The 19,044-nt window shown below is 46.6% G+C and overlaps 1 protein-coding gene across 1 annotated transcript in view; it reads left to right on the top strand.

The window, feature by feature from the left end:
• NIT2 (nitrilase family member 2) overlaps positions 1-13,678 on the top strand; it is a 106,283-nt gene extending 92,605 nt beyond the window's left edge. The window contains exon 10 of the mRNA XM_063956241.1: positions 11,574-13,678. Within this exon, the coding sequence (XP_063812311.1) occupies positions 11,574-11,665 (92 nt within the window). The 3' untranslated portion in view covers positions 11,666-13,678. The remainder of the gene's footprint in view (positions 1-11,573) is intronic.
• Positions 13,679-19,044: the final 5,366 nt, after the last annotated feature.

The following is a 19,044-nucleotide window of genomic DNA, read 5'->3' as shown; positions in this document are numbered from 1 at the left end:
AGGACCATGGGGTATAGACGGGATCCGCAGGAGACATGGGCACACTATAAGACTTTTACTGGGTGTGAACTGGCTCCTCCCTCTATGCCCCTCCTCCAGACTTCAGTTAGATTCTGTGCCCAGGAGAGACTGGACACACACTAGGGGAGCTCTACTGAGTTTCTCTGGAAAGACTTTGGGGGTAATTCTGAGTTGATCGCAGCAGGATTTTTTTTAGCAGTTGGGCAAAACCATGTGCACTGTAGGGGAGGCAGATATAACATGTGCAGAGAGAGTTAGATTTGGGTGGGTTATTTTATTTCTGTGCAGGGTAAATACTGGCTGCTTTATTTTTACACTGCAAATGAGATTGCAGATTGAACACACCACACCCAAATCTAACTCTCTCTGCACATGTTATATCTGCCTCCCCTGCAGTGCACATGGTTTTGCCCAACTGCTAAAAAAAATCCTGCTGCGATCAACTTGGAATTACCCCCTTTATGTTAGGCTTTTTTATTTTCAGGGAGACCTGCTGGCTACAGGCTCCCTGCTTCGTGGGACTGAGGGGAGAGAAGTCAGACCTACTTCTTCTGACTTAAGGGCTCTGCTTCTTAGGCTACTGGACCCCATTAGCTCCAGAGGGTTCGATCACTTGGTGCGCCTAGCTGCTTGTTCCCAGAGCCACGCCGTCACCCCCCTCACAGAAGCCAGAAGAAAGAAGCCGGGTGAGTATGCAGAAGACTTCAGTGATGGCAGAAGACTTCAGTAATGGAGGTACAGCGCCTCCCACACACACACCAACGGCACTCACAGGGTGCAGGGCGCTGGGGGGGGATCGCCCTGGGCAGCAAGTTACTGAGGTTATTTTTACTGGCAAAAAACGCATATTCGGTGCCCGGGCACTGTGTCTGAGCCCCCGCCAGTATAAAAAAAATTCAAATTTAAGCGGGACTACAGCGCGCCAGGAAGGGGCGGGGCTTAGCCGCACAGCTTACCAGCGCCGTTTTATCTCTTCACAGTGCATGCAGAGACGCTGGCCTAGACCTCCACTCTCCTTACAAGTACGAGGGAGCAAAACAGGGGGGGGGGGGGCACAGGCAATTTGGTGCTATGTATATATTTACTGCGCAGCCATCACATATTATTTTTCTCTGACGTCCTAGTGGATGCTGGGAACTCCGTAAGGACCATGGGGAATAGACGGCTCCGCAGGAGACTGGGCACACTAAAAGAAAGATTTGGTACTACCTGGTGTGCACTGGCTCCTCCCTCTATGCCCCTCCTCCAGACCTCAGTTAGATTTCTGTGCCCGGCCGAGCTGGATGCACACTAGGGGCTCTCCTGAGCTCCTAGAAAGAAAGTATATGTTAGGTTTTTTATTTTACAGTGAGACCTGCTGGCTCACTGCAACGAGGGACAAAGGGGAGAAGAAGCGAACCTACCTGCTTGCAGCTAGCTTGGGCTTCTTAGGCTACTGGACACCATTAGCTCCAGAGGGATCGACCGCAGGACCCGTCCTTGGTGTTCGTTCCCGGAGCCGCGCCGCCGTCCCCCTTACAGAGCCAGAAGCATGAAGATGGTCCGGAAAATCGGCGGCAGAAGACTTCAGTCTTCACCAAGGTAGCGCACAGCACTGCAGCTGTGCGCCATTGCTCCTCATACACACTTCACACTCCGGTCACTGAGGGTGCAGGGCGCTGGGGGGGGGTGCCCTGAGCAGCAATAAAAACACCTTGGCTGGCAAAATAATCACAATATATAGCCCCAGAGGCTATATATGTGATAATTACCCCTGCCAGAATCCATAAAAAAGCGGGAGAAAAGTCCGTGAAAAAGGGGCGGAGCTATCTCCCTCGGCACACTGGCGCCATTTTCTCTTCACAGTGTAGCTGGAAGACAGCTCCCCAGGCTCTCCCCTGTAGTTTTCAGGCTCAAAGGGTTAAAAAGAGAGGGGGGGCACTAAATTTAGGCGCAATATTGTTTATACAAGCAGCTATTGGGGAAAATTCACTTAGTGATAGTGTTTATCCCTACATTATATAGCGCTCTGGTGTGTGCTGGCATACTCTCTCTCTGTCTCCCCAAAGGGCTGTGTGGGGTCCTGTCCTCAGTCAGAGCATTCCCTGTGTGTGTGCGGTGTGTCGGTACGGCTGTGTCGACATGTTTGATGAGGAGGCTTATGTGGAGGCGGAGCAGATGCCGATAAATGGGATGTCGCCCCCTGTGGGCCGACACCAGAGTGGATGGATAGGTGGAAGGTATTAACCGACAGTGTCAACTCCTTACATAAAAGGCTGGATGACGTAACAGCTATGGGACAGCCGGCTTCTCAGCCCGCGCCTGCCCAGGCGTCTCAAAGGCCATCAGGGGCTCAAAAACGCCCGCTCCCTCAGATGGCAGACACAGATGTCGACACGGAGTCTGACTCCAGTGTCTACGAAGTTGAGACATATACACAATCCACTAGGAACATCCGTTACATGATCCCGGCAATAAAAAATGTGTTACACATTTCTGACATTAACCCAAGTACCACTAAAAAAGGGTTTTATGTGTGGGGAGAAAAAGCAGGCAGTGTTTTGTTCCCCCATCAAATGAGTGAATGAAGTGTGAAAAAGCGTGGGTTCCCCCGATAAGAAACTGGTAATTTCTAAAAAGTTACTGATGGCGTACCCTTTCCCGCCAGAGGATAAGTTACGCTGGGAAATATCCCCTAGGGTGGATAAGGCGCTCACACGTTTGTTAAAAAAGGTGGCACTGCCGTCTTAGGATACGGCCACTTTGAAGGTACCTGCTGATAAAAAGCAGGAGGCTATCCTGAAGTCTGTATTTACACACTCAGGTACTAGACTGAGACCTGCAGATAGTGCTGCTGCAGCGTGGTCTGTAACTCTGTCAAACAGGGATACTATTTTGCGAACATAAGACGTCGTCTTATATATGAGGGATGCACAGAGGGATATTTTGCCGGCTGGCATCCAGAATTAATGCAATGTCCATTCTGTCAGGAGGGTATTAGAGACCGGACACTGGACAGGTGATGCTGACTTTAAAAGGCACATAGAGCCTTATAAGGGTGAGGAATTGTTTGGGGATGGTCTCTGGGACCTCGTATCCACAGCAACAGCTGGGAAGAAAAATTTTTACCTCAGGTTTCCTCACAGCCTAAGAAAAGCTCTGTATTATCAGGTACAGTCCTTTCGGCTTCAGAAAAGCAAGCGGGTCAAAGGCGCTTCCTTTCTGCACAGAGACGAGGGAAGAGGGAAAAATCTGCACCAGTCAGCCAGTTCCCAGAATCAAAATTCTTCCCCCGCTTCCTCTGAGTCCACCGCATGACGCGGGGGCTCCACAGGCGTAGCCAGGTACGGTGGGGGGGCCGCCTCAAAAATTTCAGCGATCAGTGGGCTCGCTCACAGGTGGATCCCTGGATCCTTCAAGTAGTATCTCAGGGGTACAAGCTGGAATTCGAGGCGTCCCCCCCCCCCCGCCGTTTCCTCAAATCTGCCTTGCCGACAACTCCCTCAGGCAGGGAGGCTGTGCTAGAGGCAATTCACAAGCTGTATTCCCAGCAGGTGATAGTCAAGGTGCCCCTACTTCAACAAGGACGGGGTTACTATTCCACACTGTTTGTGGTACCGAAACCGGACGGTTCGGTGAGACCCATTTTAAATTTGAAATCCTTGAACACATACATAAAAAAATTCAAGTTCAAGATGGAATCGCTCAGGGCGGTTATTGCAAGCCTGGAGGAGGGGGATTACATGGTATCCCTGGACATCAAGGATGCTTACCTACATGTCCCCATTTACCATCCTCACCAGGAGTACCTCAGATTGTGGTACAGGATTGCCATTACCAATTCCAAACACTGCCGTTTGGACTGTCCACGGCACCGAGGGTCTTTACCAAGGTAATGGCAGAAATGATGATACTCCTTCGAAAAAAGGGAGTTTTAATTATCCCGTACTTAGACGATCTCCTTATAAAGGCGAGGTCCAAGGAGCAGTTGTTGGTCGGAGTAGCACTATCTCGGGAAGTGCTACAACAGCACGGATGGATTCTATATATTCCAAAGTCACAGCTGGTTCCTACCACACGCCTACTGTTCCTGGGGATGGTTCTGGACACAGAACAGGAAAAAAGTGTTTCTCCTGCCGGAGAAAGCCAAGGAGCTGTCATCTCTAGTCAGAGACCTCCTGAAACCAAAACAGGTATCGGTGCATCACTGCACACGAGTCCTGGGAAAAATGGTAGCTTCTTACGAAGCAAAATTCCATTCGGCAGGTTCCATACAAGAACCTTTTAGTGGGACCTCTTGGACAAGTGGTCGGGATCGCATCTTCAGATGCATCGCCTGATAACCCTGTCTCCAAGGACCAGGGTATCTCTACTGTGGTGGCTGCAGAGTGCTCATCTTCAAGAGGGCCGCAGATTCGGCATACAGGACTGGGTCCTGGTAACCACGGATGCCAGCCTTCGAGGCTGGGGGGCAGTCACACAGGGAAGAAATTTCCAAGAACTTTGGTCAAGTCAGGAGTCGTCCCTACACATAAATATTCTGGAACTGAGGGCCATTTACAATGCCCTAAGTCTGGCAAGGCCTCTGCTTCAAAACCAGCCGGTACTGATCCAATCAGACAACATCACGGCAGTCGCCCATGTAAACCGACAGGGCGGCACAAGAAGCAGGATGGCGATGGCAGAAGCCACAAGGATTCTCCGATGAACGGAAAATCACGTCTTAGCACTGTCAGCAGTGTTCATTCCGGGAGTGGACAACTGGGAAGCAGACTTCCTCAGCAGACATAATAAGAAAACGAGGAGTAAGAACGATACTCGTGGTTCCGGATGGGCCAAGAAGAGCTTGGTACCCAGAACTTACAGAAATAATATCAGAGGACCCATGGCCTCTACCGCTCAGACAGGATCTGCTACAGCAGGGGCCCTCTCTGTTCCAAGACTTACCGCGGCTGCGTTGGACGGCATGGCGGTTGAATTCCGGATCCTAAAGCAAAAGGGCATTCCGGAGGAAGTCATTCCTACGCTGATAAAAGCCAGGAAAGAAGTAACCACAAACCATTATCACCGTATTTGGCGAAAATATGTTGCGTGGTGTGAGGCCAGGAAGGCCCCAACAGAGGAATTTCAGCTGGGTCGTTTTCTGCACTTCCTACAGTCGGGAGTGACTATGGGCCTAAAATTGGGTTCCATTAAGGTCCAGATTTCGGCTCTGTCGATTTTCTTCCAGAAAGAACTGGCTTCACTGCCTGCAGTTCAGACTTTTGTAAAGGGAGTGCTACATATTCAGCCCCCTTTTTGTGCCTCCTGTGGCACCGTGGGATCTCAACGTGGTGTTGAGTTTCCTGAAATCACATTGGTTTGAGCCACTTAAAACTGTGGATCTGAAATATCTCACGTGGAAAGTGGTCATGTTATTGGCCTTGGCTTCGGCCAGGCGTGTGTTAGAATTGGCGGCTTTGTCGTGTAAAAGCCCTTATCTGATTTTCCATATGGATAGGGCAGAATTGAGGACTCGTCCCCAGTTTCTCCCTAAGGTGGTATCAGCTTTTCACTTGAACCAACCTATTGTAGTGCCTGCGGCTACTAGGGGCTTGGAAGATTCCAAGTTACTGGACGTAGTCAGGGCCTTGAAAATTTATGTTTCCAGGACGGCTGGAGTCAGGAAAACTGACTCGCTTTTTATCCTGTAGGCACCCAACAAACTAGGTGCTCCTGCTTCTGAGCAGACTATTGCTCGCTGGATTTGTAGCACAATTCAGCTGGCGCATTCTGCGGCTGGATTGCCGCATCCTAAATCAGTAAAAGCCCATTCCACAAGGAAAGTGGGCTCATCTTGGGCGGCTGCCCGAGGGGTCTCGGCTTTACAACTTTGCCGAGCTGCAACTTGGTCAGGGGCAAACATGTTTGCTAAATTCTACAAATTTGATACCCTGGCTGAGGAGGACCTTGAGTTCTCTCATTCGGTGCTGCAGAGTCATCCGCACTCTCCCGCCCGTTTGGGAGCTTTGGTATAATCCCCATGGTCCTTACGGAGTTCCCAGCATCCACTAGGACGTCAGAGAAAATAAGAATTTACTCACCGCTAATTCTATTTCTCGTAGTCCGTAGTGGATGCTGGGCGCCCATCCAAAGTGCGGATTGTCTGCAATACTTGTATATAGTTATTGCCTAACTAAAGGGTTATTGTTGAGCCATCTGTTGAGAGGCTCAGTTGTATTTCATACTGTTAACTGGGTTAAATATCACGAGTTATACGGTGTGATTGGTGTGGCTGGTATGAGTCTTACCCGTGATTCAAAATCCTTCCTTATTGTGTCAGCTCTTCCGGGCACAGTATCCTAACTGAGGTCTGGAGGAGGGGCATAGAGGGAGGAGCCAGTGCACACCAGGTAGTACCAAATCTTTCTTTTAGTGTGCCCAGTCTCCTGCGGAGCCGTCTATTCCCCATGGTCCTTACGGAGTTCCCAGCATCTACTACGGACTACGAGAAATAGAATTACCGGTGAGTAAATTCTTATTATTTAGTAGTATATGGGCGCTGGGGTGTGAGCTGGCATACTCTCTGTGTTCTTTCTACAGGCTTCCCTGTGGGTCTGTCCCCTTTTGGCCAGTGTGAGTGTGGGTGTGTCGGTACTGCGTGTCGACATGTCTGAGGCTGAGTGTTCCTCCCCGGAGAAAGTTACTGGGGGCGCGGAGAAGGATTTGGGAATGACTCTGTAGGCACAGCCGACTGCTGATTGGGTGAATATGTTGAGTACATTGAATGCAAATGTGGCGTTATTGTCTAATCAGATAAATCTGATTCTCAGACACAAACATGGAGAAAATCCATGGAGGACGCTTTGTCTCAGGTACAGGCCCCCTCGGGGTCACAAAAACGTTCATTTACCCAGATGGCAGATACGGATACCGACACAGACTCTGACTCCAGTGTCAACTTCAATGAGGCCAGTTTACATCCGAAAGTGGTTAACAGTATTCAGCACATGATTGTGGCTATTAAAGATATTTTACATATTTATGAAGTGCCTGCTGTTCCAGATACGAGGGTTTGTTTGTATAAGGGAAAAAAGCCTGAGGTGACTTCTCCCCCCCCCCCCACTCCCCCTCATGAACTGAACGTTCTCTGTGAAAAGGCTTGGGAGTCGCCTGACAAAAGGTGGCAGATTCCCAAGAGAATTTTTATGGAATATCCTTTCCCCTCTGACGACAGGGAGAAATGGGAGTCGTCTCCCAATGTGGACAAGGCTCTGTCCAGACTGTCCAAAAAGGTGGCGCTTCCATCTCCTGACACGGCTGCCCTCAAGGATCCGGCGGATCACAAGCAGGAGACGACATTGAAGGCCATTTTCGTTACTACTGGTGCACTCCTCAGGCCTGCTGTGGCGTCGGCGTGGGTGAGTAGTGCTATTGCTAAGTGGGCTGATAATTTAGCTTCTGACATGGATACCCTTGATAAGGATAACATTCTTTTGACTCTTAGTTATATCAGGGACGCTACAGATTACCTAAAGGATGCGGCGAGGGATATTGGCCTCTTGGGATCAAGGGCCAATGTCATGGCGGTCTCGGCCAGGAGGGCGCTGTGGATTCATCAATGGAATGTTGATGCCGACTCCAAGAAAGCTATGGAAGCTCTCCCTTTTAAAGGTAGTGTCTTGTTTGGTGACGGCCTTGCTGACCTGGTGTCTACCGCTACTGCGGGTAAGTCATCTTTTCTTCCTTATGTTCCCACACAACCGAAAAAGGCGCCCCATTATCAGATGCAGTCCTTTCGGCCTAATAAATACAAAAAAGGAAAGGGCTCGTCCTTCCTCGCTTCAAAGGGTAGAGGAAGGGGAAAAAGGTCGCCTGCTGTGTCTCGCGCCCAGGACCAAAAGTCCTCCCCCGCCTCTGCCAAGTCCACCGCATGACGCTGGGGCTCCCCTGCGGGAGTCCGTGCCGGTGGGGGGCCATCTCCGAATCTTCAGTCAGGTCTGGTTTTAATCGGGCCTGGATCCTTGGGTCTTAGACATAGTGTCCCAGGGGTACAAACTGGAGTTTCAGGAGATGCCCCCCCGCCGCTTTTTCAAATCAGCCTTGCTAGTTTCTCTTCCAGAAAGAGAAGTACTAAATGCTGCGATACAAAAGCTGTGTCAACGGAGGGTCATTGCCCCGCTTCCCCCGTCCCAACGGAGGGAAGGGTTCTATTCAAGCCTCTTTGTCGTGCCGAAGCCGGACGGCTCGGTCAGACCGATTCTGAACCTAAAATCCCTCAATCCATACTTGAAAACTTTCAAGTTCAAGATGGAATCTCTTTGAGCTGTGATCTCCAGCCCAGAAGGGGGGGATTTTCGACATAAAAGATGCCTATTTACACTTCCCGATATATCCTCCTCATCAGGCCTTCCTGAGATTTGCGGTGCAGGATTGTCATTACCAATTTCAGACATTACCGTTTGGGCTTTCCATGGCCCGAGGGTCTTCACCAAGTGATGGCGGAAATGATGGTACTCCTACGCAAGCAAGGTGTCACAATTATCCCGTACTTGGACGATCTCCTGATAAAGGCGAGATCAAAAGAGCAGTTGCTATGAAATGTGGAACTCTCCCTGACGGTTCTGCAACATCATGGTTGGATTCTAAATTTGCCAAAGTCTCAGTTGATCCTGACAACTCGGCTGCCCTTCTTTGGCATGATCCTAGACACGTAACTACAGAGAGTGTTTCTTCTGGCGGAAAAAGCTCTGGAAATACAGACCATGGTCAAGGAGATTCTGAAACCGGCAAGAGTGTCGATTCATCAATGCACTCGAGTGCTAGGGAAGATGGTTGCGGCTTACGAAGCCATTCCGTTTGGCAGGTTTCATGCCCGGGTGTTTCAGTGGGATCTGCTGAATAAATGGTCCGGGTCTCACCTGCACATGCACCGGAAAATAAGTCTATCTTCCAGGACCAGAATTTCTCGCCTGTGGTGGCTGCAAAGTTCTCACCTTCTAGAGGGACGCAGGTTCGGAATCCAGGATTGGGTCCTGCTGACCACAGATGCAAGTCTCCGAGGCACAAGGAAGAAGTTTCCAGGGAAAATGGTCAAGCCAGGAATCTTGTCTCCACATAAATGTTCTGGAGTTAAGAGCCATTTACAACGGCCTTCTGCAAGCAAAGAACCTTCTTTAAGGTCTACCTGTCCTGATCCAGTCGGACAATATAACAGCAGTGGCGTACGTAAACCGCCAGGGTGGAACAAAGAGTAGGGCGGCAATGGCGGAGGCCACAAGAGTTCTCCGCTGGGCGGAACAGCACGTGAGCGCTCTGTCAGCATTCTTCCTTCCGGGCGTGGACAACTGGGAAGCAGACTTCCTCAGCAGACACGATCTCCATCCAGGAGAGTGGGCCCTTCATCAAGAGGTATTTGCAGAAGTGACAAGGAATTGGGGAATTCCGCAAATAGACATGATGGCGTCTCGCCTCAACAAGAAGCTTCCGAGGTATTGTTCTAGGTCAAGGGACCCCCAAGCCAGTGCAGTGGACGCCCTGGTAACTCCGTGGGTGTTTCAGTCGGTGTATGTGTTCCCCCCACTTCCTCTCATTCCAAGAGTGTTGAGGATCATAAGATGAACAAGGCAATACTCGTCGTTCCAGATTGCCCACGGAGGGCCTGGTATCCGGATCTTCAAGAACTGTTCATAGAAGATCCTTGGCCACTTCCTCTCAGAGAGGACCTGTTACTGCAGGGGCCATGCGTGTTTCCGGACTTACCGCGGCTGCGTTTGACGGCGTGGAGGTTGAACGCCAAATCCTAGCTCGTAAAGGTATTCCCGGGAAAGTCATCCCCACTCTCCTTAAGGCTAGAAAGGAGGTCACGGCGAAACATTATCACCGTATTTCATGGTGTGAAACCAAAACAGCTCCTGCGGAGGAGTTTCACTTGGGTCGTTTCCTCCATTTTTTGCAGGCAGGCGTGGATGCAGGCCTCAAATTGGGTTCCATCAAAGTGCAGATTTCGGCTTTATCTATTTTCTTTCAAAAAGAATTGGCCGCCCTCCCTGAGGTTCAGACTTTCGTGAAGAGAGTGCTGCATATCCATCCTCCGTTTGTGCCGTGGGATCTTGAAGTGGTGTTACAGTTTCTTATGTCTTACTGGTTTGAACCTTTGCGAAAGGTTGAGTTAAAGTTTCTCACTTGGAAAGTAGTCATGCTTTTGGCCTTGGCGTCTGCCAGACGAGTGTCAGAATTGGCAGCTTTGTCTCACAAGAGCCCATATTTGATCTTTCATGTGGATAGAGCGAAATTGAGGACTCATCAACAATTTCTGCCGAAGGTGGTTTCTTCGTTTCACATAAACCAACCTATTGTGGTGCCTGTGGCTACGGATGCTGTGGCAGTCCCGAAATCTCTTGATGTCGTAAGAGCTTTAAAGATTTATGTCGCCAGAACGGCTCCTGTTAGGAAAACGGAGGCTCTGTTTGTCCTGTATGCTTCCAACAAGATTGGAAATCCTGCTTCCAAGCAGACTATTGCACGCTGGATTTGTAATACGATTCAGCACGCTCATTCTTCGGCTGGGTTGCCGTTGCCGAAGTCAGTAAAAGCCCATTCTACCAGGAAGGTGGGCTCATCTTGGGCGGCTGCCTGAGGGGTCTCGGCACTTCAACTTTGCCGAGCAGCTACGTGGTCGGGTTCAAACACTTTTGCTAAGTTCTACAAGTTTGATACCCTGGCTGATGAGGACCTCATGTTTGCTCAATCGGTGCTGCAGAGTCGTCCGCACTCTCCCGCCCGGTCTGGAGCTTTGGTATAGACCCCATGGTCCTTTTGGAGTCCCTAGCATCCTCTAGGAAGTAAGAGAAAATAGGATTTTAATACCTACCGGTAAATCCTTTTCTCCTAGTCCGTAGAGGATGCTGGGCGCACATCCCAGTGCGTACTGTTACTCGCAGTTGTATTGTTGGTTCTTGTTTTCGGTTACACGATGGTTGTGTACCGGTTATGTTCAGCTTGTTGCTGTTTTTTCGTTCATACTGTTATCTGGTATTCCTGCTATTCCAGTTGTACGGTGTTTTTCTGTGGTGTGAGCTGGTATGTATCTCACCCTTAGTTTAACAAAAATCCTTTTCCTCGAAATGTCCGTCTCCTCTGGGCACAGTTCCTATAACTGAGGTCTGGAGGAGGGGCATAGAGGGAGGAGCCAGTTCACACCCAGTAAAAGTCTTATAGTGTGCCCATGTCTCCTGCGGATCCCGTCTATACCCCATGGTCCTTTTGGAGTCCCCAGCATCCTCTACGGACTAGGAGAAAAGGATTTACCGGTAGGTATTAAAATCCTATTTTCTGATTGGGTACTGTACTTGTGCTATTCTCCACCTATGCTATTAACAAAGTGGTGTTCTTAGTCAGCCCAAATTTTTTCAGGTTGAGAGATGAGCCCATGAGGAATAAGATTGAGGATTTAAATTGGCAACAAATTTCTGCAAACTAATAAACTGTGATACAATATGGTGCACAGTGACTGGCATAGGTATAATTTGCTAAACAGATCATTATTTTGGGAAATGTCAAATATACAGTATCTTCTTTCTCCCCTTTTTCAGATTTGCAGTACCTCGCTGAAATTCGTCAGCAAATACCCATCCATGCCCAGCGTCGCCATGACCTCTATAGTGTGGAAGAAAAGACCAAATAAACTATATTGAAAGATATGGCTTTTATCATGTCCCAAATGAAAGTCGAAATAATAAAATTGGTGTCTGTACTGGATTACAGGGGAAGTATTATGCATTGTGAAAGAGTAAAAGGATGGTACTCCCATTACTAGTGCGTGTTAAGGCTCTAGAGCTGTGAGTTACAATGACGTCAGCATATATAAGGTGTTGCAGCATCACTAATGCAGGCTTTGATGGAACCTCCGCTAGTGCAAGTTAATTGGGTAAATATATAGGACCATGGGGGTTGCTGCAAGTGTGTAGGACTAAGGCAAAAAAAGAAACCTCTTTGTGGGGACACTCTTATTGAAAAAAATCATTTAAAATATAACATTTATTAGATATGTTAAAATGGTCAAAATAATATAAAGCACAGAAATCAATATTTGGGGGATCATTACAGCATAGGGGACACTACTGCTCCCGTACAGGCCACAAGCACAACTTCTGTCAGGACTGCTTCCAGGACTGGCCTGCTGAAAAGTAATGGAGCAGGATAAGGAACTATTGGACCTCTTTAATGTCACTCGTTTCTGGTCTCACATTTTATAGCTGGATAAGATTTCAGTTGATTTGTTTGTTTTTTGCTTCATATTTTACGCAAACTGTGAAGAACAAAAATGATGTATTTGTTCAATGCCTCCAACAGAATGAAACTTGGAATGTTTATTATAACAGCGTGTTGTCAGACTGTGCAGGGGACATCTCTCCAGGAGAGTCCTACCGGAGTGCGATCAATACATTTAAGGCCGCCAGCGCCAGCTACAATTCAGGATAAAAATGATAACTATGTTACAACATGTGACTAAACAGACTGTATGGAATGACTGTTATTAGAAGGTAATGTAGTGACCATTAGGTCTATGTACTAAGCCTTGGATTGAGATAGAGTATGAACCAATCCGCGCCTGTCATTTTTCAAACACATCCTGTAATATGGCATTTAGAAGCTGATTGGCTGGTACTTTATCTTTCTCCAAGGCTTAGTACATAGAGCCCCATATTTACTACATACCCACATATGAAGTATGTATTGGAGCGGATTCTGTGTCATATGTAAATGACAATGCAAACGTTTCTCGTGGATTTCAGCATGCGGTGACTGCACACGGGCCTAATCACACTTAAGCACATGGACGGCAGGGATGTGCAGTCAGGGTAGAGACTCCCCTCTCATACACCTTAGATTTTATATAAAAGTAATTAGAATACTACAAAGAAGATATTTAGAACATAAACATCTTTGTTTATTGTAATCCCTTTTTATAGTTCACACTCACCAGCCTTGTGGCCATCCCTGGAGCTGCAGGGGATGAGAGATGTGGCAGCAACAGCTCTGCCTTGGTTCTACAGTCAGCCACTGCTTTGCAGTGCTGGGGGCAGGGCCACACCATGGGCAGTAAGTCTGCACAGAAAGGGAGCTAATAGAGGCATGTCTCTGAGTGTGGGGGCGGTCCGTGTGCACTGATAGACTCTGATGTGTCATATGACCGGGAAGTCCTCTGTAAGCGGAGCTCAATCAGCAGCAGCAAGAGAGGACACAGGGATGCAGGTAGGAGGCTCAATGGACACTAGTTTAGTGTAGTGAGGGAAGAGCTACAGTGAGTAGGGGGTGAGACAGGCTCTCAGCATTCAGACCCGTCCCCATGTGTGCCAGTCATTCACCTCACCGCATGTCACTGATGGACGGAGTTTGCTAGTGCTCACTGATTGATCCATCTGGTGGTGGATCACACTGTCTGGAAGAGGGTGTTTCTGGGCGGCAACCATTTAATCGCGTCGAACTGCTCCTCATAGGAGTGTCGTGGGTGGAACGGAAAATCAGCTGCATCTGACGCAGAATCAGCTCCATTATGTCTGCATTTCAAACAACATTTGATGTGCGTAGTCTGCCATGTATTTGCAATATATATGTGTTATGTTTTATTGTCATTGGGGAAGTCGTGTATAATTACTTTCAAAGAAATTGAATAAAAATACAGTTTTTTAGCAACTATTGCTATTACTGTCATTTATATATAGGTGTGCCATCATATTACACTACAGCTAGGGCAGCGGTGCACAGTCTCCAAGAGCCAATATGCCAACAACGGATGTTTTTTGCCACCAGACTCATTTAAACATCCCACTTAGCCCAGTGACACCAATGCAGCTTCCTATACCGTACAGCAACAGGAAGGCACCGTAAAGAAACATTAGCGTTAGCTCACCTGCAGAAGTACAGTTCCCATCAAGAAACCCCCATGTCTTAAAGCCATGTGATAGGTGTTTGGGTTGGTGGTGCGAGCCCTCCTGGAGAACAAACTGGTTAGAGTGCATACAGCGAGCTGGTTTAAGTAAATAGTGATTACGCCCGGAAACCTGGGGCTAAATGTATTAGCCTGCGAGTTGCCGGAGATATGGCACTTTGTCACCCATTTTTTTTAAAGCCAATGTTTTGCCTTGTAAATGATTGCTGCTTTAAACAAATGGGCGACTCGCACAAAGGCGTGCACCTCCGGCAACTCGCAGGCTAATACATTTAGCCCCTGGTGTGCTTTGTCCGGTGTCTACTCTGCTGAAACTCACAGATGGTGAGACCATTTCAAATGGTACATGTTACTTAGTATTGGTCCTCGTCTTCTAGGTGGTTACCAGGCTAATAAGATAAAGAATAATTACCCCGTATGTTGTAAAATAAAGCACTCCATAATTTAATAAAGAATACTGCCCTCATATAGCTTTTATGTAATAGTAGTGACTCTATATAGTTTTCAATAATAGTGCCACTGTTTATATAATTTTAACTAATAATTGTCCTTTAGTTTAAGTAAGATGTCATTTATTTTGACAGCAGTATTATTTTGTATATTGCTGGCTATCTGCAATCTTTTCTTGATCTGCTGTAATCCATTGGGAAAAAATAAAATGAAAACTCCCATAGCAGCAACACGGACTGCGACTGAGAACCTGATTCTAGATGAGTTTGTGGCCGGTAGGTCCGTCTACTTTATACAGCCATCCAATTAGAAGCAGTCTCTCATTCGTCAGAGTACTTGATAACGGTTACAGCAAATTGCGCCATTTATGTAAATAAGCACCAGGTGTTTCCCTTTTTCTGATGTGTGTGGGAACAGGCAAAATAAATCCTTACAAACCTCATACATGTAACTATTTTACAATTGTGATGCACGTCAAATGTTTACCTTTATGTTTTAAAGACATGCATTTAGAATTACATGGGAAATGCTGTATGCAAGTGATTTATTTGGCTATAGTTTGATATAGTATAAAATGTTATCAGTTGTATACATGCTTTTGCCAATTATTAACCTGTAGAATATAGGGATCTGTCAGACAAATGAAATTGACTCCCTGCCACACAATAACCAACACAGGCGTATAAGTAGCACACGTACACTCTGAACACTGTACTTGTCTTACTATGTGTTTGTGTTGCGACACCTAAACATTAAAGACCATTTATGAAAGTGTAAAATATATATATATATATATATATATATATATACACTGCTCAAAAAAATAAAGGGAACACTAAAATAACACATCCTAGATCTGAATGAATGAAATATTCTTATTAAATACTTTGTTCTTTACATAGTTGAATGTGCTGACAACAAAATCACACAAAAATTATCAATGGAAATCAAATTTATTAACCCATGGAGGTCTGGATTTGGAGTCACCCTCAATATTAAAGTGGAAAAACACACTACAGGCTGATCCAACTTTGATGTAATGTCCTTAAAACAAGTCAAAATGAGGCTCAGTAGTGTGTGTGGCCTCCACGTGCCTGTATGACCTCCCTACAACCCACACAAGTGGCTCAGGTAGTGCAGCTCATCCAGGATGGCACATCAATGCGAGCTGTGGCAAGAAGATTTGCTGTGTCTGTCAGCGTAGTGTCCAGAGCATGGAGGTGCTACCAGGAGACAGGCCAGTACATCAGGAGACGTGGAGGAGGCCATAGGAGGGCAACAACCCAGCAGCAGGACCGCTACCTCCACCTTTGTGCAAGGAGGAACAGGAGGAACACTGCCAGAGCCCTGCAAAATGACCTCCAGCAAGCCACAAATGTGCATGTGTCTACTCAAACGATCAGAAACCGACTCCATGAGGGTGGTATGAAGGCCCGACGTACACAGGTGGGGGTTGTGCTTACAGCCCAACACCGTGCAGGATGTTTGGCATTTGCCAGAGAACACCAAGATTGGCAAATTCACCACTGGTGCCCTGTGCTCTTCACAGATGAAAGCAGGTTCTCACTGAACACATGTGACAGAAGTGACAGAGTCTGGAGATGCCAAGGAGAACGTTCTGCTGCCTGCAACATCCTCCAGCATGACCGGTTTGGCAGTGGGTCAGTCATGGTGTGAGGTGGCATTTCTTTGGGGGGCCGCACAGCCCTCCATGTGCTCGCCAGAGGTAGCCTGACTGCCATTAGGTACCGAGATGAGATCCTCAGACCCCTTGTGAGACCATATGCCGGTGCGGTTGGCCCTGGGTTCCTCCTAATGCAAGACAATGCTAGACCTCATGTTGCTGGAGTGTGTCAGCAGTTCCTGCAAGACGAAAGCATTGATGCTATTGACTGGCCCGCCCGTTCCCCAGACCTGAATCCAATTGAGCACATCTGGGACATCATGTCTCGCTCCATCCACCAAGGCCACGTTGCACCACAGACTGTCCAGGAGTTGATGGATGCTTTAGTCCAGGTCTGGGAGGAGATCCCTCAGGAGATCATCCGCCACCTCATCAGGAGCATGCCCAGGCGTTGTAGGGAGGTCATACAGGCACGTGGAGGCCAAACACACTACTGAGCCTCATTTTGACTTGTTTTAAGGACATTACATCAAAGTTGGATCAGCCTGTAATGTGTTCTTCCACTGTAATATTGAGGGTGACTCCAAATCCAGACCTCCATGGGTTAATAAATTTGATTTCCATTGATAATTTTTGTGTGATTTTGTTGTCAGCTCATTCAACTATGTAAAGAACAAAGTATTTAATAAGAATATTTCATTCATTCAGATTTAGGATGTGTTATTTTAGTGTTCCCTTTATTTTTTTGAGCAGTGTATATACACAGTGGGGATTGAAAGTTTGGGCACCCCAGGCAAAAATTCATTTTAATGTGCAAAAAGAAGCCAAGGAAAGATGGAAAAATCTCCAAAAGGCATCAAATTACAGATTAGACATTCTTATAACATGTCAAAAAAAAGTTTGATTTTATTTCCATCATTTACACTTTCAAAAGAACAGAAAACAAAAAATGGCGTCTGCAAAAATTTGGGCACCCTGCAGAGTTAATACCTTGTACTGCCCCCTTTGGCAAGTATCACAGCTTGTAAATGCTTTTTGTAGCCAGCCAAGAGTCTTTCAATTCTTGTTTGAGGTATCTTCGCCCATTCTTCCTTACAAAAGTCTTCCAGTTCTTTGAGATTCCTGGGCTGTCTGTGACGCACTGCTCTTTTTTAAGGTCTATCCATAGATTTTCAATTATGTTGAGGTCAGGAGATTGTGAAGGCCATGGCAAAACCTTCAGTTTACGCCTCTTGATGTAATCCACCGTGGATTTTGAGGTGTGTTTAGGATTATTATCCATTTGTAGAAGCCAGCCTCATTTTAACTTCAGCTTTTTCACAGATGGCATCAGGTTAGCGTCCAAAATTTGCTGGAATCTTATGGAATCCATTTTTCCTTCTCGTGAAATGTTCCCTGTGCCACTGGCTGCAATACAACCCCAAAGCATGATTGATCCACCCCCATGCTTAACAGTTGGACAGAGGTTCTTCCTTCTCCAAATGTACCTTTGCTCATTCCAGCCAAAAAGTTTGATTTTAACCTCATCGGTCCACAGAACTTTATTCCAAAATGCATCAGGCTTGTCTATATGTTCATTTGCAAACTTCAAACGCTGATTTTTGTGGTGAGGACGTAGAGGAGGTTTTTTTCTGATGACTCTTCCATGAAGACCATATTTGTACAAGTATCTCTTTATAGTGGAATAGTGTACCACAACTCCACTGTCTGCCAGATCTTCCTGGAGGGATCGAGCAGTCAAACGTGGATTTTTCTGTCTGATATTTTTCTTGGTCTTCCAGATCTTGCTTTAACTTCCACTGTTCCTGATGACTGCCATTTCTTCAGAGGATATGGGCATCTGATAACGCTTTACTATCTTCTTATAGCCTTCTCCTGCTTTGTGAGCGTCAACTATTCTCAGTTTCAGTGTTCTACACAACTGCTTAGAGGAACCCATGGTGCTGATTGTTGGAGCAAGGTCAGATGAGTCTGGGCTTTTAAAACCTTTGAGATTGACATCACCTGGTCTTTCCAGACGATGATTGAGAACAATCCATGACACTGCCAGGTCTCAGCTGTCCAAAGGGGACAGTACAAGGTATTAACTCTGCAGGGTGCCCAAACTTTTGCAGACGCCATTTTTTGTTTTCTGTTCTTTTGAAAGTGTAAATGATGGAAATAAAATCAAACTTTTTTTGACATGTTTTAAGAATGTCTAATCTGTAATTTGATGCCTTTTTGGAGATTTTTCCATCTTTCCTTGGCTTCTTTTTGCACATTAAAATGAATTTTTGCCTGGGGTGCCCAAACTTACAATCCCCACTGTATGTATGTGTGTATGTATATATATATATATATATATATATATATATATATATAATCTCATGGGAGTGGGCCGGCACTCATTCCAACAGCTGGAGTCCACCCTGGTGCCCTCTGGAAAAACTTTTGCAGAATCCCAAAATAGAAGACAGCGGCACTCAGGGAAATTTACGAATCAAAAAAGTGTATTCAAAGTATACAAAAGAGCCGACGTTTCGGGGCTCACCCGCCCCTTTGTCAAGGTGTGTAACCGTTACACACCTTGACAAAGGGGCGGGTGAGCCCCGAAACGTCGGCTCTTTTTTATACTTTGAATACACTTTTTTGATTCGTAAATTTCCCTGAGTGCCGCTGTCTTCTATTTTGGGATTCTATATGTATGTATGTATGTATGTATGTATGTATGTATGTATGTATGTATGTGTGTATGTATACACACATACACGCGTTGCGCAGGTGCATCTGCTAGAAACGCAAAGATCTGCGCATCCCCTTATATATACACTATAGAGTTTCATAGAAAATCAATCTGCAACTTCTTTTATAGAACAGATACTCTGACATTTAATGGACATGGCGATACAGTGATGTCGTCACTTCTCCATCCATCCTATTACAGCCTTTAGACACCAATACCCCCATTAATTTAAACTTTACCATCTGTTTTTCTTTTTAATAAATACTGGGTGTGTGATATCGTAACAGGTTGTGCACTCTTGGATAATCCCATGTA

The sequence above is a fragment of the Pseudophryne corroboree genome, chromosome 2 (genome assembly GCF_028390025.1).
Source record: "Pseudophryne corroboree isolate aPseCor3 chromosome 2, aPseCor3.hap2, whole genome shotgun sequence".
Classification (NCBI taxonomy): Eukaryota; Metazoa; Chordata; class Amphibia; order Anura; family Myobatrachidae; genus Pseudophryne; species Pseudophryne corroboree.
The sequence above is the reverse complement of the archived record's forward strand: the minus strand, read 5'-3'. Positions and strand labels throughout refer to the sequence as shown.